The 25,436-nt window shown below is 35.9% G+C and overlaps 1 protein-coding gene and 2 long non-coding RNA genes across 6 annotated transcripts; 1 reads left to right on the top strand and 2 right to left on the bottom strand.

Moving 5' to 3' along the window:
* Positions 1-521: 521 nt before the first annotated feature.
* LOC112175817 lies at positions 522-4,553 on the bottom strand. Of its 2 annotated transcripts, none has more exons than XM_040512246.1 (3): positions 4,228-4,553; positions 3,369-3,439; positions 522-1,579 (listed from the first exon to the last, which is right to left on the bottom strand). In XM_040512246.1, exon 3 carries the CDS (start codon positions 1,562-1,564, stop codon positions 584-586), a length of 981 nt encoding a protein of 326 aa, XP_040368180.1. In that variant the 5' UTR covers positions 1,565-1,579; positions 3,369-3,439; positions 4,228-4,553; the 3' UTR covers positions 522-583. The 2 variants fall into 2 exon arrangements, with proteins under 2 accessions (XP_040368180.1, XP_024169330.1); XM_024313562.2 differs by having other exon boundaries at positions 522-1,570.
* Positions 4,554-14,584: 10,031 nt separating this feature from the next.
* LOC112175547 lies at positions 14,585-24,634 on the top strand. Its single transcript, XR_005803706.1, has 6 exons — positions 14,585-15,243; positions 16,218-16,273; positions 17,199-17,294; positions 17,405-17,501; positions 24,336-24,391; positions 24,499-24,634. It is a non-coding gene; the product is annotated as an uncharacterized LOC112175547 (long non-coding RNA).
* On the bottom strand, positions 18,304-20,311 carry LOC112175546. 3 transcript variants are annotated; one of them, XR_005803704.1, is made up of 5 exons: positions 20,228-20,311; positions 19,750-19,878; positions 19,391-19,468; positions 19,163-19,266; positions 18,304-18,626 (listed from the first exon to the last, which is right to left on the bottom strand). It is a non-coding gene; the product is annotated as an uncharacterized LOC112175546 (long non-coding RNA). The 3 variants fall into 3 exon arrangements; XR_005803703.1 differs by having other exon boundaries at positions 19,391-19,878; XR_005803705.1 differs by having other exon boundaries at positions 19,391-19,855; positions 20,228-20,297.
* Positions 24,635-25,436: the final 802 nt, after the last annotated feature.

Genomic DNA, 25,436 nt, shown 5'->3' with positions numbered 1-25,436 from the left:
AGTCTTGATCTACCTTGGATTGAACCAACTTGGTCCATGCATGTGTGGTTACCCAGAACCATACAAGACATTATGAGGGAGCGCCCCATTAAAAAACATGCCACTTCGGGGATTTTGCATTCCTGGAGAACCTCGGTGTTGGGGGTTCTTGCTGTGTTGTGATTTTGAGACAGAGGCTTAATGACTAGCTACTACTGCATATTGACCACCAACATAGAGTTCTAACATAAGGGATTAAGAGTATCACTACTACTGCAACGGGTTTGTATCTAGAGAAACACGTTTATATCTAAAGTAAAACAGGTTTCTATCTATAGTGATACGCATCTGTATCTAGTGTAAGGTGATTCTATCAAAAGATTAATACCAACGAAAAATATCAGATTCCATAAACCTTCGTGAGGGGCCTTCTTACTATAATGTTGGTGCATGTAAATGATCTGGAATTGAAGGCTTTTATCACAAACAAAGCATTTTGGGGGTTTTGGTGAGATCTCCTCAGCTTGTCTAAATAGGTCACATTTAAAGAAGTCACTCCTCTTAAATGATAAAACCAATACATAAAAATCAAGTATTGAAGTTACTAAAACAAAGTAATGCTCTCCCAAAGAGTTCGAACTGTTAGGTTCGAAACCATTGGATACAACCACTCCACCCTAGAGGTCCCATCGCTAAGTAACAAAATATCAGTGTCAGCATTGCTGATCAAAAACCTAGGTGCTATACTGCAACTAAACTTGGAAACTTTTTCATTGATAACCCAACTGTGATTCTGTGAATGAGAAAAAACTAACATGGAACCAAAATTTTCATATATCCGGCTTATGTGCACTTGTGCTTTCTGTAGAGCCTCAACCTGGGCAATGACGCTGTCAGTCACTCCTCGGTGAGAACGAAGGAATTGAACCTCTTCTGAAACAGCAACATCATGATTGTGATTGGTTATGAACTTTGATACAAAATACTTCTTCCTTTCCTTGCAGTATCGAATTCCAAATCCAGCCATGCATCCAACTCGGCTATATCTCTTACCCCTTGGACATTGATTCCTCTTCATCTTCTTTTTCTCAGCTTGGATCAGAGTCTTCCCCTTTTCTTTCAGTCCCTGTTTCTTGGCGTTAATCGTTGCTTTGCCCTGTTTCGAACATACCCACTCCCTTCTTATGACAAATTCAGAACGATATGCTCTAACCTTCCTGTCCTTCCTTGTGCTGAATCCAATAACACGAGAGTATAAATGATAGAACTTTTCAGCTTCACATACGCTGCTGAACACAACATCCTTCATATCATCCATATTCAAATTACTGTAATCCTTGCCATTTAAGTCTACACACCCACCGATATTCGTTCCATCTAATGTCTCCATATCCATCAAATGACATTTATCATTACCAATTTCTGATGTATGACCAAGCCCTTTCTCTCCTCCATCACAAAAGAACCCTTCCTCATCTTCACCAATTTGTAATAACCCATCATCATCAGATACTTCTTCGTCCGATGGGAATGAGCTGTGGTACAGATGGTCAGTGTAGCATACACCTCCTTCATTGTTCTCCATATTAACCTACATTGCCTTGCATTTCAATTTCAAATCAATAATAACAGTATAATTTGCTGCTACAATATCAGAAATAATTTACAGCAATAATATACCAACAACAAATGGACAGAACATGTTGCAGCATTATAAATTTTATGGGTGTGGGCTCATCAAGATGGGGTTTGCATAAGGTATATCACACAATAGTTAACAGTACAATTGATGATAAAAAGGGAGCTACAACATTGTTAAAGCTACACAGATCAAAGGAAAAATGAAATGGGCCCAAAACTAAGCATGGACCATGTAAGGGAAAAGTACAAAAAATACCAAAACTTTAGAGTCATTTCAAGTCAATACCTTATCTACAAAATCTCAACTCTGTTAAGCCATTCCATTAAAACAACAGTTAATTGCATTCTCACAAACAGACAAAATGTTGTTTACTGATGTAGGCTGTGAGTGTGAAAAAGGTAAACACATATTTCTTCAGGCATATATTCTCATGCTTATTCACTATGTAAATCATGAAGGAACATCAGATTACGATTCAAGGGAAGGAAAAACAAACTTATTCATATGACCAAACTTAAATGCAGTTAAACTAATCTATTTGCTGCTCTATCTGGAAGCTTTATAAGATACTAACATTTTATGATAATGTAATGATTCAGGTTATGGCTATGTTTAAAGAGCTTCAGGTTGATCTGGAAAGTGATGTCCTCGATGGCCTTTCAGTCAAAGACACTTGTTAGTAAAGCTTTGAAATACTAACAGTGGATTCAATCCTTCAGATTATGCGGACTGTATATAATACAACGTCTAATATATGAGATAGCAAGGTTGAAGAAAGGCATGGAGGGAACAAAGGAATGGAATTCTAGGGTTAGCTGAACTGGGAAGAGCACATATTCTTTCATTTTGAAAGGCATGTAGAGAACTGCAATGCAAATTTCAAATACATACCCATATCACCCTAAATGAAAGGTTTATGCTGTAAAAGTAAATTTCTCGAATTGTTGAAGTACAGAAAGATCGGAAGGCGTCTCTCAGAGTTCAACATGATTAGATCAATTACTGACAAAAAGTGTTCAGTAACTTTTACCACTGCTAACTACCCATTTTTGGTTTAAAATTTTCTAGCTACAGTACGTGAGTTTCTTTATAAAATACTGAATCTTTACTATGTATGGCCTTTTTGGTTGCTGTTAATTAGATGTTATCAAAGATCGGACCTTGTTGATTTAGATCCTAATTATGACTCTCAATTACTTTGATGACGTTGATTGCATCACTGTTAAACTTGAAGCTTGCTGAAGTTTTCTCCAACTTCAAAACATAGTTCTATTAACTGTGTTGAGGGCTTAGCCGGCTTTGTTTCACTCCAAAATAACCTACAGTTAATGAATCTAAACACAACAACCTATCTATTTAAAAGGATCATATAAATATTTTTTCAAAGAATATATAATAAAGAAGAAAAGAGAAATTATTCAGACAAAGAATAAGAACATTTGAGAGTTCAATCTCAATTCGATTACTGCTATGATTATTGCTGCATTCATTTTATCAAAGGGTAAAATTCAATAAAGACAACTAAAACAATTTCATTATCAAACTCAAACCATTATATCAGATTGTTAAAAATTCTAACTTCAACTAAAAAATTGACAGAAAGCTAAATACCGATTTATGGTAACAAACTTTGAAGACCATACAAGTCATGTTCCTACCTAATACTATCAGTCAATCAAAAGAAATCAAAAATTACTTAACGATTACAATTGATCTACAAAAATGACAAATACAATAACGTTCTCACCTATTTTCAATATCACAAAACTACTTTGAGTCTTTGACCAAAACCAAATAGTCCAAGACACACAACAGAACCTGCATTAGAAAAAAATCATACTTTAGTAAATGATAACAAACATAAATCACACTACTACAACCTATACCAAAGTCTTCTTTAGCTCGATCAAGGCATGTAGAGAAAACCCTCTTTTACACGCCTTGATCGAACTAAAGAAGACTTTACTATAAGCGGATTAGTTAAATGTCTGTATCAATCACTCCTTATTCCCAGACTTTGATTCCACTGCAAGCACAAACAATTCCCTCCAAAGACTCCTACCCAACAGATAAACATTAGAATGCATAGTCTCTTGCCGAGCATACAACTTATCAAGGATAAACAATTTCAATCACATACTCTAATACATTTCAATTACAATTGATTCTACTCCTGCCGGGAGTGCCAGCTCCCATAAGCCATAACATTAGTTAAAATGAAGTTACAAAACACATAAATACAAAAGGACAAAACTATCACAACATTATGAAAGGAAACAATGCTTTAATCTAAAGTAACCTGCAATGATGGGAAAGACCACCAGTTGAAAACAAAAACAAATACATAAAGCATAAATTTAGTTGAAACCAAAAACAAAAGTGAAGTTGGCATGAAAATCGTAACTGGGTACCAAAGTAAAGGCAAAAGGAACCCCCAAAAAGCAAATACATCAAAAATTAATATACTCCACTCATAGAAACCTGGTTGATTACTATATACCAGTTCAATCCGATGTCTTTTAAGTTTCAATTAGAGCCCAAACTCAATAACCGTCCCCTACCAGTATGAGATACAAAAAATATTTGAAATTTTAAAAACCACTTACCGGCCAAGATGACGGGAGATAGGACGGGATGAGACGCTAACCGGAGAGCATTTCCTCAACCCCCGATATTGGTACGGTTTCTGCAATGGCTATAATGAAACACCTACCTTGACTCTTGAATCTTGATATCGCTTCTGCAAAGGCTATAATGAAACGGGGCTCCATTAAAAGCAACAACCCTTTATTCCCTTTCCTCTCGCTCTGGGTTTCCTCTCTCCTCCATCTCGTAAGAGCCGCTGGAGATAAACTTCGCCCTTCGAGCTTCTGCTGCTTCTTGGCGGAAAGAGAAGTGATTTTGGGTCTCAGCCTCTGAGGCCTCTCCTGACGAGAAGGGCTGTAAAACATTTTACTCTAACGGCACCGTCAACTGTGAAATTACGTTCAACCCCTACATTGATCCAATGAGTGGCTCTCCTCGCGCCACGTCAACCTCCCCCAGTGGCCGTAAGTTACAGCCTGCGTATTCCACAACTCTCCGTGCATATGTTAAAGCCACTTTCAACTTATTCCAAGAGGCTGCAGCGAGTTTTGATGCAAGTAATTGAAGCGGTGCCAACATGAAAACTAAAGAAGTCAATGGCTGTAAGTTACAGCCTGCGTATTTCAGAACTCTCCCTCTTAGAGATCTGCTTTCAATAGCTGATGTAATATGATATATATATATATATATATGTATATATATATGTCGTAGCTCTATTGTGTATGATAGAATCTCCCATTAGGGTGACTAATCTCGAAGAAGCATGCGATCGATAAATGTCTAAAACTGATTATCAGCTCATCTGTACTCAATAGCTAGCCGGTAATAGAGTTAAAATAAAACCAAAAAAAAGAGAAGATGAACTATACTACTCCCTTTTCAGCCTCCTGATAATTAGATTACGGATCCAGCTGTACCTAGTTTGTTGCTTTCAATCAGTCATTTAGAGTAACGGCATTGGCAGATGAAGCATTTTACTATTGTGGAAAAGCTCATAATTAACGAACCCTTTCGACCAAGTAATACAAGCATCGATCTCTTATTCACTTGCGCGCCTAAGTACATTCCAAGCTTCGTGTGCACGCAAGAAACTTATCAATATGAATGTTGAACGCTAAAGCTAGCTACATATGATCATGGGAAAATGTTAAGCATGTGGAAATCTATTTATTCACGTCCAATATCCTAGTTAATAATATTAAGTTTTAGTAAACTAGACTACAAATCGGATATAAAATATATATATATAAAAAAAAAAACTCGACCACAAACTTCAGTTACAATTTATATGCACAATATCCTTGTATAAAGTTAATTTATGTTACAATTAGAAGTCTAAATTTCAAGTTCTGCTGTTGTGGAATTTTGGCTATTGTATGTGAATCATTTTTTTTTTTGGCAGCAAATTTTTTTTTTAATGATATTTCTCTTTTCACACATAAAAGTATTTCTGTGTAAAATGTGGAGGCATTTGACACAGATTGTGAATCCAAAAATATTTTAAATATTAATAATGAATGTGGATATATAGTGGGACCCGCGGAAATGGTTCACACGGACTCCCAAAACAGTGTGAGTTGAGCATTAGCGCTCCCTTCGAAGGCAACTGAAAAACATTCCGTGCTTTCACTATAGGTACAACCTTTTACATACTGGCATCCGTGTGAAATAGTAGTATTTCACACAGATTTAAATCTGTGTGAGTTGCTCGTTTTGCTAGTAGGATCATTGCCGATGGCCCTTAAGAAGACAACTACTTATCTAACAACAAGAGAGAAACTGGAGCCGGATAGAGGTCCTACATACTGAAACAATTGTACATTCTTTGGTGGACACTCAGAGCCGTCTCAAAAGGTTTAGAGGCTCTGTGCGAGATTGAGAATACGACTTTCTTTTTCCCGGTCTTACATAAATATATTATTAAAAAAATTTGTTATATACAAATAAATATAATACAATTAATTTTTTTAATTTTTTTTAGTGTTTGTGTTGTTTTGAGCCCTCTTATATATTTTTTATTACTTTTCCACTTCTTTAAAAACAAAAAACAGAGAGAAAGAGGACTAAAACTGGTAAACAAAAATTTCATTAAAACAAGCTAAACTACGACTGAATTATTAACGAAGATAAATACAATACAATACAATACTACCCAAAAAACATAATAAATGAAAGAATGATCAAGGATAAATGTATTACCAACAAAAAAAACAAGAAAAAAGGACGAAGGAAAAGGAAGATAAATATAATTTTTTGGGTAGTACAAAAATAAATGAAAGAAGAATAAGGGATAAATGTAGTATCTATAAAAAAAATAGAGGAAGGAAAAGGGGACCCAAAAAAAAAAAAAAATTGAATGATATGCAACATGAATCGATACTGTATCATTGAGTTGAAGATCGAAGTTCAGTGCCAATTGAACTACGAAACATTCATGCAATCAAGGCCCTTTCGCACCGATATATAAGCACTAAAAATTATATAGGGCCCCATAATTTTGGGGCCCTGTTCCATTGCACACGTTGCACGGCATCTAAGCCAGCTCTGATTATGGATTACCAACTAGAAGAGGCAAATTATCGTTCAACCACCCATCATTATGTTAATTCTACAACCAAGTAGGTTTTTCAAAATCTTATTTTATATTCATGTTTATCAAGCCTTGATTATATGAACAATCACCATTAAACATGAACCCTATTTTGTTTGTGATTACTTGCTATGAACTAGAGAATAGAGAATAGAGACATGAGGGAAGTAGAAGTCTGTGATTCATTCTCTTAGACTTTTTTATACAGAAATATGATTTACATAATAAAAACATAACTAATGAGTACTTACGTGAGACCATCTCCAATGGGGGGCTAAGGACTTGATATAACCCAAAAAATAAGGTTTTCCATCTCCAATTGGGGGCTATGCCATTACAAAAAAGTGTTTGAAGGAGGTAAAAGGGCCATGGGCTGGGGCATATATAGCCCTTTGTATAGCCTTTGGGCTTGCTTTGTGTGGGGACCGCGTGAAAGCCGAAAACCCAATCTGATGTATTTTCATGGCTGAGATAGTGAGATTAATGGCTGATGTCAGCTATGCACTAGTCGTTGGAATTTTTTTTTTTTGGATAGTCGAAAATCTCGAAAATAAATTATATCTTGACACGTGGCACGTAAAATCCAATCTGAAAATTTTGACAAGATGACATCGGGATAAACACACAAACAAATCAAATCAAGAATCTGAATAATTACTTACAAAGTGACACGTGGCACGATAAAATCATATCTAAAAAATTAATAACATTTTATCAAAAAAATAATTATATGAGTGGAAATAGTAACATAGTTATAAAATATATATATATATATATATATATATATATATTAGAAATACATAATGAAAAACTATAAAATAACATGGCATTTAAAATTATAGCCCTAAGGGTTGGAGATTGTAGAAATTATAGCCCTTACTATTCATATAAATAGTGATTATGGAGGGCTAAAATTTAGCCCCCCACAACTGGAGATGGCCTGAACCTTCAAAAATAGTAAGTACAATTTACAACATAACATACTTTATTAGAAAATTTTCACAATCCAAAAACTTCTTGCTCGGAAAAATACACTTTAAAAGAACAACGTGATCCCAAAGATATATGGTCCCAAGTCCTAACTATTTCATCCAAGCGTATATAAGCACATTAAAATTTCAACAGAACTTGAGATATACATGTTGAAATAGTAGCGCATGCAATGGTTTTTCTAGTCATACAAAATTACAAATCATATTTAATCACAGTTAATTTAAGAAGACTATATTCCATAATCTTATTAATTCCTTGCAAAGCTCCATAAATCAGTGGAGCAAGAATGTAATACAGAACATACGCAAAAAAATCGGCAACTAGTTATCAATTAAAGTATTTTATGTTTCTGCTGATCTGCCATGGCTTAGATAGATTATTAACACGAGAAGATCTCTGACAAGGGGGAAGCTAGTGCTTCGATCTTCTTTCTGACAGTCCAACGAACAATTCAGTGTCAACACCTGAACTTGGACTACTTTCAGTGCAGGCTAAGTTTTCTCTCTGCTCACTTACTGGTTGCCTTGGTTGCATAGCCTCACACTATACAAAAGAAATTAATCATGTTTTGAAATGTCTATTATTTGTAGAAATGCTTAACTTAGAAATGACTTCATTTTAATGGTAATTAAATTGAGGAAAGGCACATACCCCTTGTTCACACGTGGTAAGCCAGTAATCACAAATACCATAAACGTACAATGTTACAATAAGAACTAGATGAATGATGATGATAATAGAAAAAAAGGGTTTACCTTCTCATTTAGCCTCTGATTTTCAGCTGTGAGGACTCTTTCCTGAAGTCATTGAAAAGATAGGAAGCAAGTTAAGTCAAAGCTAGAACAAGCATAACTTCTGTTGAATTCAGTATTACATATAGGCAAGGGCCTCTGTCATGCAATATTGCAACTTAAAAGGCTAATCAAATATAACAGTGCTGTAATGCCCAACTTTCTGCCTAGTAAGTGCTGTCAAGGTTTTCATTTCTTCTAGTTCCTGCAATTTTCCGGCAAGTATATTGCTACACTAATCAATTTTGGTCCTTAAATTCTGTTTAGCAGTTGATGTGGCAATTTCTTTTACTCAAAAACCTCATTTATTTCTAACAAGTAAGCTGTAAGCTGTAAGCTGCTGCCACATATACTAAGCACATTTTGGTGAGCCTAAATAAGAGAGCCTACATACACAGAGATTGGGGCATGCAGTCCGTAAATAGAGCCGTCTCAAAAGTTTTACAGACCCTATGTGAGATTGAGAATACGGTCTTCTTTTTTTGGTCTTACATAAATATATTATTAATTTTTTTTTTGTTATATACAAACAAATATAATACAATTAATTTTTTTTTTTTTTAGTGTTTGTTTTGTTTTGAGCCTCTTATATATCTTTTTTTTTATTGAGGGGGAAGACGTCAATAGTAACCACACACACACACCCATCATGTAGTGTATCCCAGATTTGCCAGACTAATCACTGCACTGCAGACGCACGAACTCTAGTATTAACAAAAAATAAAAAACAGAGAGAAAGAGGACTAAAACTTGTAAACAAAATTCCATTAAAACAAGCAAATTTACAACTAAATTATTAATGAAGATAAATACAATACAATTAATACTTTATAAATGAAAGAATGATCAAGGATAAATGTATTATCAACAAAAAAAACAAGGAAAAAGGATGAAGGAAAAGGAAGATAAATATAATTTTTGGGTAGTACAAAAATAAATGAAAGAATAATAAGGGATAAATGTAGTAGCTATATAAAAAGAAATAGAGGAAGGAAAAGGGCACCCAAAAAAAAAAAAAAAAGAATGATATGCAACGTGAATCGAAAATGTTTCATATATTGAGTTGAAGATTGAAGTTCAGTGCCAATTGAACTATGAAACATTCATGCAATCAAGGCCCTTTCACACATATATATAAGCACTGAGAATTATAAATGGGGCCCTGTTCCATTGCACACTTTGCACAGCATCTAAGCCAGCTCTGTGGATAGTCTTGTACGTATGGCCGTATGTACCTTGGTCTTAACTTTAATACTGTTTGTCAAACCAAAATAAGAAAGATAAATAACTTTTATTCGATGTTAGATATATCATATATCTAGACAATTTATTCTCTCCCATTTTTTTCAATGGTATAATATTCCTTGGGGTTTTCTACAGTACTCTAGCTTGAATGTTTACCATACACTCATTTACATCTAATTGAACCAAAATAATTGAACCAAAATTAAAGTTTAGTTGAACTAAATTTACAACATTGACAACAAAGTTATCACATTTGTTTTACAAATTTACATATAATTGAACAAAGTTACCACATCGACAACAATTTGTTCATAAACTTGTAAAAATATCATAGGTGGAGTAATTACCTCTAATAGAACTAAAATTACCATAAAAATAACTCTATTTACCACAATGACAACAAAATTGTTGTTAAATCTGTAAATGAGTGTATGGTAAACATCCAGGTATCATAGAATTTCCCATATTCCTTTGCTTTTACTTATATGGAATAATAGATCCACCGGCCTTTAGTGCATGTGCCACACGATGTTGGTTACTGCTTGTATGTTTCAAGAATATCAACTTTACCTAAGCTGGGACCCTTTTGGAAATGAACAACTTGCATTCAAATGAAGCTTCAAGAGTTGATATCGTCTTCAAAATTCTAAAAGCTTTATACTGATGTGTTTGCACAGATACTTTCGTTTAGTTCTTATCCGAAAGAATCTACCATGGTGCAGGGGACACTAGATATTCCATTCACATATAGTTCAATACTTCAATCCCAAGCACCACAAAAATTTAAATCCATGTGCATGTCGCACCCACCCAAAAGATGAGGAATGATAGTCTCAAGCCATTCGATTTTGATTCTAGTTATTCCAGACATTTGAATAATTGTGGATGCACAAGAGCTAGGGCAAGCGACTAGAATCCACAAGATGCCTTTCTGACTTAAAGCTATCCCAGGTCACATGAGGGGTCCTGATACGATCCAACAATTCAAGATATTAGTTAGGAGATCTCTACCACTTAAGTACGTACATCATGTTCTTCCAGTACTCTTAGAGATCTGCTTTCAATAGCTGATCTAAATGGTCCAAAAATATATATGTCGTAGCTCTTTCGTCGTGTATGATAGAATCTCCCATTAGGGTGACTGATTCTGAAGAAGCATGCGGTAAAAGTCTAAAACTGATTATCAGTTCATCTGTACTTGATAGCTAGCCGGTAATAGAGTTAAAAAAAAACAAAAAAAAAAAGAGAACATGAACTATACTACTCCTTTTTCAGCCTTCTGATAATTAGATTACTGATCCAGCTATACCTTCAACAATCAGTCATTTAGAGTAACGGCATTGGCAGATGAAGCATTTTACTATTGTGGAAAAGATCATAATTAACGAACCCTTTCGACCAAGTAATACAAGCATCGATCTCTTATTCACTTGCGCGCCTAAGTACATTCTAAGCTTCGTGTGCACGCAAGAAACTTATCAATATGAATGTTGAATGCTAAAGCTCGCTACATATGATCATGGGAAAATGTTAAGCATGTAGAAATCTATTTATTCAAGTCCAATATCCTAATTAATAGTCTTAAGTTTTATTAAACTAGACTAGAAATCGGATATAAAATATAAAAAATATATAAAAAAAAAACTCGACCACAAACTTCAGTTACAATTTATATGCACAATATCAATCTATTTTTAATCGTGCCACTGTATATTTAGCTTGTGAAACACCTGACTGGCTCCTTGAATTCGAATATATGCAAGGACCAGCCCAGAGCCCTATATATAGATGTTTTGATCAACCCACTGATTCATCATACGCAGATTCATAGTAGTGCAACTCATTTCTCACCCAACAAGCTCTAAATTTTCCTGCATATATGCCTCCGCAAGAAAAAAAGGTGGGAAGTGCAAATGGTGATGGGTATAAACATCCTGATGTTCCGTACACTGAGCAGCAGATCATAACTATTTTCAAGAGCTTTGACCTGAACGGAGACGGCAAGCTGTCCTGGCATGAGGTGAAGGCTGCGTTTGCTAAACTCGGGGCGTTTTGTCCTGACTACAGAGCTTGGCGAGGACAAAGGCGTGCCGATGCCGACAAGGATGGCTTCATCTCTCTTGAGACCGAGCTCGATGAACTTGTCACCTATACCCTAAAACAAGGGTATAAACCAAAGTAACTAAACCAGCTTCTAGTTCATGACTTCATGCATGAGCTTAACTGCTGTACGTATCTTAGATTCTATACGTGTTATTTGTGTACGTGTATTTGTATGTGTAGAAGCATGAGTGTCCTGGTGTGTATACGCAGTAATAAACAAATAGCTGCGACCAACTAAGTGAAGGAAGGAGGTGACCTATCCGGACGTTGCCCCTCTCTGCTTGTATTTCTAATTACCAAGTTAAAATAAGATTCAAGATCGATGTTCTCTGACCGGATGTTAATTTGAATTTGATATTATATCTTATTGTTATTGAATTCAACGACAGATTTTTACACCAACTCATCTAATTCTAATTATATATCTATTGGGTATAACAATTTGCCCACAAAAAACTATTCAATGTAAGAGTACGATTATTATTCATTTAGTTTTTCATGAACAATAAAGTTTTATCATATGAACATGACGATGTCTGACTTCATTTGAATAAGTAACATGTATTTAATTCAAAATAACACATTTTAATTAAAAATAACCTTTTAATATATTTTTTTTTGAAATAGAAGTTGAATTCATTAGATCAACAGCTAATAGGCTAGAGTCTACCATAACTTACAAAAGCAAAACTCGACAAGAAAATCCGAACTAAACTATCTAAGCTAGAGTAGATCATTAAAATCTCTGGGACGCTTGCTTTTAAGCAAGCCTATCTAAGAATGTATAAACCTCACCCTCTACGGAAAGGAAATCATTCAACTAGCCCTTCCTTGCCAATCACACAATTGTGGTACAAGCAAGAAACTAGAAACGTCATAGAAGACTCATAGAAGTCCATATACTCTCACATAAGCTTTACCCCAAGTAACAGAAACTAAAAAGGAGCCAACTCCTTCCCTTTCGGGTTGGAGTGTTTCCCCACAGATTGTTTCTTCGTTGGGGACTTATTCTTTGCCTTACCCTCACCATGTTTTGAGGTCTGCTGCTTGCCATCAGACGACGACTTATTTCTACTACCAGAAGGTCTTCCTCTCTTCCGCTTCATACTCCCAGAATGAGTCGCCTCCTGTATAGGGTCCAATCCAAGGTTTTCAGAATCAAGAATGAGATTTCTCTTACCTACCGCCAAGCTCAATTTCAGTTTCTTAGGGGAGATAGTCAGGCTTTCTTCTCTGGCTCGACGCTTGCCAGTGATGCGTTCTGGAGTTTCCGCTGTCCCCTGAAGTTCACGCACCACAACATGTCGCTTCTGCTTTGGAAACAAAACATTCAAACATGGTTCCCCACTCGGACCAGGATCTGGAGTCCGAAATATCAATGGTGGACACGGGGTGGTAACCCTAGCTCTTACACCAGTATTGAGCCCACTACCACTAGCATGCCCCGATGTTGACCCCGCCCAAACTCCCGACGGGCCCCCACCACTCATCTCCGACACAGTGTTCTGGGACCCCAAAACAATTCTCTCGGCTTCATCATCGTCTTCATCCAACGCCGGTCCGGAGCATGGCAAACCCACATGTGTGACTAATCCACATACAGAGCATCTTCCGAAAAGCTTGTCATAATGGAATTGGCAGCGAAACTCGACCGCATCTTCCACCAAGTACCACCGCTTGAAAGGCAATGGTTTATGCAAAGGTATCTCAACCCTAATCAGGAGTTTCCCAGTCTTCTTAACATTCTTATCAATTTCCTGAAAATCCCCCAGCGTGTAGCCGATCATAGTCATGACACGTTCAGATCGAAACGCTAGTGGTATTCCCTGAAGAGTTATCCAATATGATGCCATGGCTAAGGGCACTTTCTCCACCGGCATGATACCATCATACAAAGCTAGAGCCACCGGCGCGTGATTATACCCCTATAGGGCACCCCGCCATATTCGAACTCGATCAGACGGATCCGACAACGTGAATAACACCCTCTGCCCTTCTGCTTCCTCCACCTGAAACGAACTATTAATCCTCTAGGCGTTGCGAAACATCCCCATGAAAGATTTGACCTTGAAATCCCGAGCGGTGAGGAGCTTGCCCACCAAGAATATATTTACCTGTCGCAAACCCTTACCCTGCTTAGGTCGCAAATCAATCTGCCTCTTGCCTTCAACGATAGCAAGAGAGGAGGCTAGTCTAGCAGCCATTGCATCAACAGAAGACATCTCGTTGACAAGGAGAAGCACTGAAACCGAAACCCTAACCCTATGTTTTTAGAGAGAGAGTTGACGGCTCAAACTAGTTCTTTTTTTTTTTTTAAATAACCTTTTAATATGTCCTGATCATAGCCTTCAAAATGTGGGCATGAAACGAACCTTTGTGTTTTTTTTCCTTTTGAAGGGAACTTTTCTTTTTTTGTTACTGGAAATTCTCTCTTCTAAAGATAAAAGATTCAACCTTATGAATAGTGTAGTGACGATTTTACCCTTATGTGTTTGAAAGAATTGCACAGCCCACCTGTACGATTTATATGGCGCCAAGTTGTTTGGGCGTGTGTCTTCTTGTCTTTTCTCCACCGAACGACCGCCTAGAGTGAGAGAGGTTTGCTTCGCCCCTAACCCACGTGAATTCGCGTCTGATCATCTGAGCACAAGGTACTTGAGCTTCCTCGAAGAAAGACAAAGCACAGGCTTTTCTGGACGTGGCGATCTTCTTGATTTTAAGTGGGTATTTACTTTATTTTTGCTCGTCTCGATCAATTGGCTTCTTGCTCTTTTCCACCATTGATTTTGTATTTTAGGACGATTAGGGATACCAATTGTTACTGATTGTGTTGTTCTGAATTGGGTTTGTGTGTGATATGAATGAGTTTGATGAAATTTGTTTCCGCTGTCGATCGATAGATTAACTTGGGTTTGAAATAATTTTACTAACCGGGTGCGATTGGATTCAACAATGTGGACTTTCCAGTCTATGAAATATGAACACTCAAAACACATATGGTGTATAATAATTGTAAGTTCTTGCTTTGCATAATTCTTCTAGCAAGATGGATGATGCTTTCAGTAGCTTTGAAGTTGTTTAAGGGAAGAGGATGCATAGTAGCAAGATTTAGTGAGAAACACCGTCCTCAATGTTATCTCCCGTTTGTCCAAGTCCGAGATTTCTGGGCTTCAACATTACCGTCAAATGCTTTCAACTTTCAATTAACCCTGGACTCTGATTAATATGCCTACAGAGCGTGCCAGCATGGTGATGAAGAAAACCAAGTCTGCATGCACAAAGAGTAGAAAATTAGCCACTCAAACTCTATGAGAGTATTTTCCCATTCTTTTAGGCACAACGTTATGTTAGAATCTGAACTTAATGATTGCCCCCGCTGAAAGGGTTAGACAAGCTAGAGGTTCATCCAGGACCTTAAAAATTGCACATAAGGTGTTTGATGAAATGCCTAGCTCGCACATTTCATTATGAATGAATGGAAATAATGACACTCACATTTTAGTTCATCACGACTCCTTTGTAAATGACATTTTTGTCACACAGACTTGGGATTAGCATTGATTTCATTTAAACTTATTTTCTTTTGGATATTATCGTATGTCTAATGCTTTTACCGATATTTCGATTCTGCAAATTTTACTTTCTGGCTTTGGGGTGTTATAGGTTGTTTGGTGCTTTTCTTTGAACATATACAATGTAGTGTGATTTATGCCCTGGGTATGGGACTGGCAGGACGTATAGTTAGATGCATCGATCTTAGTTTAACTTTGTGTTGCATGGCATGGATCAAGTCTTAGTGAAGAACCTATTTTTTGTGGTTAATATGCATGTCATGTGTGCCTCCATGGTCCAGTTTATGATTTCTTTTGTTTTTGTTGTTTGCCTTTCAACAAACGATTTGGTGGAAGTCGTATATGTTTTTGTATTTGTAAGTTCAGCTGTTCAAGTGAATAAAAGTGGTCCTTATATATTGGTTTTCCAATTAAATTATCAGTTGATCCATATGCGAGAGTCATAATTGCTCTCCACTATTTTGACTATTAGGCTGGAATTGCAGACTTTTCTGTTTTTCAATTTTTCTTTTTCTGAACCCTGAGGGTAGACATTGAGCTTTAAACAAATCAAAGAATTCTTCACAACATTGTTGCTTCACAAATACCACCTGTTGGAGTGCAACTTTAACTACCACTCGCATAAAAAAAAAAAGAAACCAGAGGAATATATCATCCTCCATTTACATACCTGGCTCACACTTAAGTTCACTATCTCCTTCCATTTTTGTTTGCAGGTAATTGTGTGATAGAGTAAAAGCTTGATCCTTTAATATATCTGATAGCTGCAAAGGTAAATGTTCTACATCCTTATTTCCTCCATATGTATATATATCTCAAGTATCTCGATCAATTACATTGTATTCTCTCTCTCTCTCTCTCTCTCTCTCTCTCTCTCTGTATAAAGTGTCTCAACCAATGTTTAGGGTATTGTAAAATTAAGAATTAGGTGAGAGTCAATGAACCCAGCTCATCCAGTAACCAAAATTCTCATGTTTGCCAAAGAATTTGGCATTTTTAATGGAGAGCAGCTTGGAAGCTATTCTGTACAAGTACGTCCTCCATTAGTGGTCATTTGATGAATTCCTCAACTTCAAGAAAAATCCCCAAATTTCTTGAGCTGTTTTCAGATTAGTGCAATTGAAGTATGAGATAAATGATAGAGCTTTATATACAGGATGCAATGGGAGTCACACCCCTTCTTTTCTCTTAGTCTGGATTAAGGACTCACTGTCCTTAACGTATAAGGACTAAGTTAATTAGTGCAGTGTTTGGATTGTTTTCTTTTTGTTTCCAAATTTAATTAAGATTTCTCTTAAAAAAAAAATTTTGTTATATGAAAAGTGTTGCACACACAAGATTTTGATACATGGTTTACTCATATTAGATTTATATCATATTTGTAAATGATATCAACAGATTAGACTGATTGAAAATTCATTTGACTATTTCAAGTGTAGGCACAAACAATCTGATTGCATATTATAATTATAACAAATGAGAAAGCGATAACAATATAAATTCACCGGATCCATGGTATTTGAGGGGGCAGAGATAATGAATTCTATTTTTATACTTCCTATTGTAAATTTTTGAAACTACTTTAAAATCTTTGATATATTACAATGTTCACAGTGATCAAGCCCCTCATTGATGTGGGACGATAGATTTTCTTTTTGTGGGTTTTTGGGTTTATAATAGTCATCATCACTTTTCAGGGAAGGTGATAGTTCACTCTTGAAGAAAATGCTAGAGCTTCCTACAATTTGGATACTCTTTGAACTACAGAGCCTTCTGAGAAAGAACCGATTCAGGTAAAGTTGAAGTTGACAATTTTTTTTTTTTTTCAGGTAAAGTTGAAGTTGACAATATGCATCACATACTCATACTTTATACCCTCATGTGTCACGTTTTGGGAGATCAGATCACCCAATTAGTTTTGCAGTGGATGTGATGCTCCCTTGAAAAGTCATGCTATGAATTAGCTACACATGTTACTGTCATCAATTTGTTATTTGATGGTAAGTCCTCAGAAGGCATGCTCATATTCAGCTCTGCATGCCATAATAAGCACACTTGATCTTCTTAATATCTTAAAATTTAAACAGTCCTGTAGTACAATTGCTTTATGATGTTTCAGATTTTATAGTGCATATTGTTTCTGTTTCGTAATTGTTAGTTTATTATATGGAATAAGAACCTGTAGGTTGTTTAGCATTATTACTAAAAGGCTTTGCCAAATCAAAACACTACTGATGACAAACTTATCACTACTACAAAAAATGCATCACACAACGGTGGAAATCTGTTGTGTGATTTAGACCATGTCTGTCGTCTATCTCGGTGTTGTGTGATGAGCACATTCACACAACGGTGAAACACCGTTGTGTGAATATTATAGACACAACGCGTCTGTTATAACAGTTGCACCGATTCTGCGGATGCCAATGCCAGAAATTAGATGCGGCACATTCAATTGTTGTTGCGATGGTGGTCAGACAACAAAAGTAAGTAAACACTGTTGTTGGTTAACTTCTCACACAACAGAAAAATATGGCAACTGTTGTGTGAGTACTGATGAGACAACAAAATTTTATAGGGACCGTTGTGTGATTTTACATTAGACAACTGATACCTATTTTTTCCGTTGTGTGAGTATTAATGAGACAACGGAATTTTATAAATATCATTGTGTGATTAAAATTGATTTGTTGTGTGATTAACAATATATACGTATTCCTACAACATAATGTAATTGATTGTTGTCTGATTATTTTCGGTTCTTTACCTGAAATATTTGCACACAAATAATGCACTATAAGATTTAGGCATCGAAATACTCTAATTCAACCATTTAATGTACCAAAAGAGGTAGCATTCATGTATCCATTCATACCATAAAACCAAAATAGAAAGCATTCTAGCTAGCTTGATGACTGCTGCATTCTAACTAATTACATTGAAAGATAGCAAAAGATGATACAATCAAATCGTCGCAAGAGAAAAATATTTGCTGCTAAAGTTCTCTTATACTTGCTACTAAAGATTCATCTCCTACATGGAATGTTAGACCTGAATCCACACCCAACTTGGATGCCAAGGATAGTTGCAGCAGCTGCCTTTGCTGCTGGGTCAGCATTATATTTCTGCATAAAAAAAGAAAATGGCTGAAGCACAAACAAAGAAAGTTAGGTCTAGTTTGTAACTTTTGGTAGATGATCCATTACAATACCAACATGATCCTAGACACCTGAAAACCTCATTTTTAATGCTTTTGCATCCTCTCTGAGATACACATGCACAAAATCAGTGATTCTGTATATATAGTTCACACTTGATCTTATCAATAGGCTTGATTAATATGTCAGTGATTACATACCAAACTCTAATTATGTTTATATATATGTCAGTGGAGCAGTCTGTGGTTGTACTTTATTAATCTGGTCATCTATACTACTCATACAACATCTACTAGAGAGCCCTCTCTAACACCCTAACCCAAAGACCTTATTTCTCTAAAATATAAATAGGATTTACAAGTGACTTATAATTATCATTTTAAAAATGTTTGCACATTTGAATGATTCATTAATCATTATGCAATTGAACAACAAAAATTTATCGACCTACAAATTAAAGAACATGTCAAGTTTAATGTATCATAAAAGAGAAGATGACTGACCATTATACAAGCCTCCAGACTTATAATTAAAAAGGCATGATACTCATCATCGGAAGACTCAGCATTATGACCACGTGCATAAACGGTCCAAATTCCCTTGCAACCTGTTAGTGTAACCCGTTAAATCCAAAAACAAAATGTATGGTCATTTTCATTTGATCAACTCTTACTGTAAATGGATATTAACTAAAGTAGCAAGATATACAACCAAAATAAACTACCATCGACCTCAGTACTCATTTCTGGACGAATTGACTGATGAAGAACATAGAGCGAACCATTCTTTCCATGACCTGAACAGCACACCTAAAATTTATCCCAAAAAAAAAAAAAAAAATTTACAGTTATCTATTTATAAAACAATACCAACATTCATAATGTCAAATTTCCCAATTTACAAAAAACAGATAAAGATAAGTAAATTCCAAAATGGCCTAAATGTTGCCTGATTAAGGAAATAAGGAAGCAGGCATTGTAATCATTTCCAGAAGGAGCCTACCGAAACCGGTTAAGATTAAGCATATAGCCCATTATTCATATCAAGGAAAACTTGTATATAACAAGGGGGGAGTAAGTGCATCAGCTACCAGTTCATAATTGCTCTGTTTAGCAATTCTAGAAGCACTTGCATCTGCATTTATCCTTAGCCCATTGGAGAAGTCCTTCAAAGGACCAACGTTAACCAAAGAATCCCTGACAGCAAATGAGAAAGACCTCTGCATGTACCCAAAAAAAAAAAATATATATATATATATATATATATATATAATAAGCGACGAATCATAACACAAAGACCAAATCATAACATATTTAACTGCTAAATATGTAATAAAAAGAACATAAAAGCACGTATGCATTCAATTCAAATTTAAATGCTCTTTCTGTTTACAATATCTCGTTCTGCAATGGCAGAGATCCTCTCACTGTTTTTTCATTAAAAATTCCCCGTATGGAACAAATCAAGCAGATTAAAACATAAACAGGAAATGCATTCTTCGAAAAGTGAACAAACTGAGCTGATTCTGCATTGTTTTGAGCTGACCCATATAAAAGAGAGCTCCTCACCACTAATCATATCTTGCAATGCATCAGAAGATGACATTTGCAATTGCTCAGCTGATGGGGCATCACCTTCAATATCTCCTACCTATAACATTAAAGCATCAGCAATGTTTTTTATCCATTCAAGTACAGAAATTATTGGAAAAACAACAAAGTTTGCAATCAGTAAAGATCAAAACAAAGAAAATATTTGAAGAGATTTTGCTCAACATGAAAATTATCAAAATCTTGGAAGATTCAACTACGCATAAAACAAAGGATGCGCAAAAGTTCCACTTCGTAACAAGAAAAATGGAACCCAAGATGTCTACCCTGCCTATGTGCATTAAATATGAACCAGGCATGACTAATATTCAATACTCGATGCAAGAACCATAGCTGCAGTAAAATTTGAACAAGGAAAGACAAACTTCTGATTCCAAAAGTTATCTCAAAACATATCCCATACTTTTAAGAGTTTTTATTAATGTGAAATAACTTACTGAAGGAGGAGCCTTGTATATTTGATTTGATTAAAAGCAAATGTTGTCCTATTTACATCAATACATGTAATTGTTGGAGGAATCGGGCATATTGTTTTTCTCATATAAACAGCAAATGCATGCGTGCAGCAACCAAAATAATCAAGCTAATACGCAACTTTAAGGCAGTAACTGCTAATAAAACAGGTCCCTTACTAAATAAGAAGAGTTGAAACCAAAGCAATAATAAATTTTCTATTTACCACATAATAAGCAATAAGGCAGTAGTAGCACATGAACTGGACACGAGTTGGTGTACACAATTTTGGTTCCTAGACATGCACTAGTTAACAGAAGAGGCTAGTAACCTGACTGCAATTTCAACTCCCTAATCACATCCATAACTAACTAATGACCTAAGCTAGAAGGAAAAAGAATCTGCTTCCATAAAAATGCAAACTTTATACACATAAACATGACCATTATATCAAAATTTTGTGATAACTGATCAGAGAGAGCTTGCCTTTCCGGTAACTTTGTTATTCTTGACGGAGAGGATCGCTGGATAAACACGTCCCTTGATGCTGTACCTATGACTACAACACATTCCAGATTAACCAATCAATCAAATTTCAGTTTCTCTCAAAAACAGAAGCTAGAAATTCATTTTGAGAAAGAGAGAGAGAGACTGAGACTTACTAGCCATTGAGGGTAGTGAGCTCAAATCAATGTGAGAAGCAGATCCAAGGAATTCCATGAATTGCATACCTTTGTAACAACTTGGACAAGGTCACCCGAAAGAATCATAATGGAGTTCTTTGGTGGGATTTGGTGGGATCCAATGCTTCACGTGATCCAAACGGTATAGTTCTTAAACATGTTGATTCCTGCAAAAACTCTATCTTCAATAGATGAAAAACTTACAAAAACTTAAACCAAAAAAGCACAAAAATCTCAGCTGTTTTGAAATCAAACATCAGCAGGATCATCAGACTCTTATACAAGATGCCACTAAATTCACTGCCAATCAGGCAATCAGATACTTTTCCTTCCGCAATTCTCATACAACCAAATATATAATGAGCTGTGTCTCTCTACAAAAGAGTTACACCCAACTCATAAGATCAAGCAATTCTTATGAAATCTATATAGACAAACAAAATCCAACAAACACAATACCTCAAGAGAATGGCTTTGCATATGCTGCTTGAGATATTCAGGTTTCTTGAAACCAGCACCACATTCTTCACATGTATTAGAATTCTCCACCACAACTTCTTCACTAGCCTTTGCCATTTCCATCTCATCCTACAGACCAAATCACAAAGAACCCAAATTTAAACCACAATCAACCGACCCAAAACCAGAAACAACCTAATTTCAAAACTGCTCCAAACCCAGAGCCTTATCTCCCTCATAATCAAAAACCCAATCCTAAAAATCACAACTTTAATTGTCCAAACCAAACCTTGACAGAAGTGTAGAGAACGGTGACGAAGCAGATAGCGGTGGTGAGGAGAAGCTGAGCGGATAAGATGCCATAGATCTTGCTGGTTCACGCCTTTACTGAGGGGCCGGGGTACAAGACCTCGCCGGACTCGATGTCGACCTCATTGAGCTTGTCGGTGGCACCAGTGGTGTTCACCTCCATGTAGTGCATCGTGTTTATGGCTTATGTCTCTTTTTCTCTCGTTGATGTCGTCCTACCAACGAGATCAATTTCAATCAAAGATGAAGAGCGAGCCCTAATTGGTGAATTAGGGTTTCAGGGATAAGAGTAAATCGGAGGTCAAGCAACACAGTGACAGAGTAAATCGGAGTAGAGGTAGAGAGACAATTAGGAGTGGAGTTAGTGAAGAGAAGAACAGTGAAAAAGAGAATTAGGATCGAGAAGCTATTCTGAGGGTCGAGATGTCGAGAGAGAGGGTCGAGAGGCACGTATTGTTTTATTTTGTTTTTTTCTTTTAGACATGATGTGGTATGGCAATTAAACCTTAAAATTTTACCAAAGTCACTCCCACAACAGAAACTTAACAAACTGTCATATGAGTGCACTACGTAAAATCAAAATGTGAAAACATGGAGGGAAACATGCCGCCTACAATATATTGGCTCAAAATGTTGCCGCCTATGTTCCTACTTCACACAACAGAATAGCTTAAATCTGTTGTCTGATTTCTACAACTTGCAATTGGCATACCTAGTGGATGACATTCAAACAAACTTCCTCAAAATTTTGTGCTCAGTTTTTCAATCACACAACAGAAATAGTTATACCGTTGTACGTGATAGCCCAAATTTCAGTGTTTCAAGAGGCAACCAAGACTGCAGAGTGAACGAAAATCTGCTGCTAAGTTTTTTAAAACTCAGACAACGGACAATACTTAATTCCGTTGTGCAATGTAGTTCTGATAAAAAAGTTATCACTTTGTTGATATTCACACAACGGAACATCACTAATACCGTTGTACAATAGAGTTTACTTAAACACACAACATATGATATCTGTTCCGTTGTGTGATTGGTGTTGTGTGATTAACTTTTTGTAGTAGTGTATGGTGAAAGTATATTAAGCCTATATATATGTCAACAGGTGAATTGAAAGTATAATCAAACTACATTTTTTCCTTCTATTTAGGTTGAGTTAAATGGAGCACTTGAAACCCTGTGTGAGCAAGGATTTTGTGCATGGTCATATAGAATGTTGGGATTTTATCTGCAAGCTTTTTCCATCATATATGCTTTCTATATTCTACAGTCTACATCATTCCAGGGTTGTATACAGAATTATAGATTGAATTAAAAGAAGTTCATGAACACACCAAGTCAAACAAGTCAGAGATAATAATCTGTGCCATTCTGTACATAATAGAACTGCCTATTTTTACTTAAGATACTAAGACCAAGAGAAGTAAGTACATGAAAGAAGAATGTGGGAATGAGTATGGTTTGATTCTGCACTTCTTCTTTTTTTTTGAATTTTGTTGCAGATTTCACTGAGCTGTAAATCAAGTTCATGTATTGTTCTGTTAATTTCAAATTGTTCTGCACTTTCAGCCTTTTTCTATCCATCCATATACTTATTGTTCTGTTAATTTTTTACGATGGTCCGCCTATATGTGTCTCCCATGAATTCATTTCTCTGCATTTTTGTTACAATGGTCACTTCAAAAGAAACGATGTGGTTTTAAGATGGAGGCAAATTTGAAATCTGTTGTCAAATTTTTTTTAAAGAAAGGTAGACATAACTGATACTGAGTATGCAACTTTTTGAATGTGAGAGGCTCAAGTTATTAAGAATTTTCAAATTTTAAAAAAATGACCATATAGATTTTCAGTTCAAAAACCCTAAATCAAATTGGTTTGCTGTTCATTTTGCCTATTGTCAGGCAAACTTAAATCCATATTACAATTGTAAAGATAAGCTTTTGTCAAGAAGTTTGAATTTATTATCAACTTGTAGTCCTTTGTAGAGAAACACTGGAATGAGCATGGAAAACCTGCTGTAGAGAGGTGGTGATTCAAAAGGAATTACAATAAATTGCAGAATAGTCATTTGAAGACTTTGCTTTTTTAATAGTTTATGCTGACTGGAGATCATCTCTGCTTATTAGCTGACTAGCTCCATGTTTTTAATTGTCATGCCCTAGAGAAAAAAGCTGAAGCTGGAGAGTGGGCTGAATACCATGTGGAAGCAGTTAAAACTGTAAGCTAGGTTACATAATTTCAAATTCAATTTAAGTTGATAGTATGGTTTTTGTCTACTAAACTTTAGTTCCCTCCCTTTTACCTTCGCCATCCTATCTCCTGAAGAAATGGATCCCTGCAGTCAAGGAACAGTGGTCAGTGGTGAAAGCATTTGTTGAACCTCAACAAAGCCTATTGAAGCTTATACATCAAAAGTACATTAGCTCCCCATGTTATAAAGGCATAAGAATTTGTTGATCCTTACTTTATCTGCTTTGTTACATACAACTTACAACAGTATTTTTGGGGTGACAGGAGGCAAAGAAGTTGAGCAAGCCATATGTTGATCACGTAGCCATTGTTGCAAAACCTCATCTTGAAAAAGTTAAAAGTGGTTTTGAAGATCTATACAAAGAAGGTGGTTCAGGCCTACGAGAAATTTCTCAAAATCCGCTTCCACAAATCATCATCAAGTATTGGCTTTTTGTCATCTGTGTAACTTTTTGTGATAAGGACCAATCTCTATGGTTTTTTGTAATGCTGACGGTCCTTAAAAACAATGTCATGTTCTGTACTTATAAGCACCGGTTGTCATGACCATTCTCTATATTTTTTGTAATGCTAATGGTCCCTGAAAAACAATCAACCAAAACAGCTGACATTTTGTACATTTATTGATCAATGTACATAAAAACTTTTTGGCAATTCTTTGTTTTTTCATTCCATTTTTTTTGCAATAACACACCAATTATTATTGCTACTAAAAAATCTGTAGCATCGCGCGGGCCTTTCTACCTAGTATGATTGAAAGACCTATGTGTATAGTTATTAGTATTCCCAAGTTCTTCACTTCTTTGACTCATTCTCCACTAAACTATGTCTCGACCCTTTTTTTTTTTTTTTTTTTTTACCAAAACCAATTTGACGGTACTTGGTGATAAATAGAGAATCCCCAACAGCTCCCAGCTGGTGAGCAAGCGTAGGTCAAGAAGATCGCTGTTCCTCCAGCAACCGGTAATCTGAGCTATGCGGCACTGCTTTTCACGCGTTAACGAGCGTCTATC

Source organism: Rosa chinensis, chromosome 7 (genome assembly GCF_002994745.2).
Source record: "Rosa chinensis cultivar Old Blush chromosome 7, RchiOBHm-V2, whole genome shotgun sequence".
Taxonomy (NCBI): domain Eukaryota; kingdom Viridiplantae; phylum Streptophyta; class Magnoliopsida; order Rosales; family Rosaceae; genus Rosa; species Rosa chinensis.
Note: the sequence above shows the minus strand (reverse complement) of the source record. Positions and strands in the feature narration are given on the sequence as shown.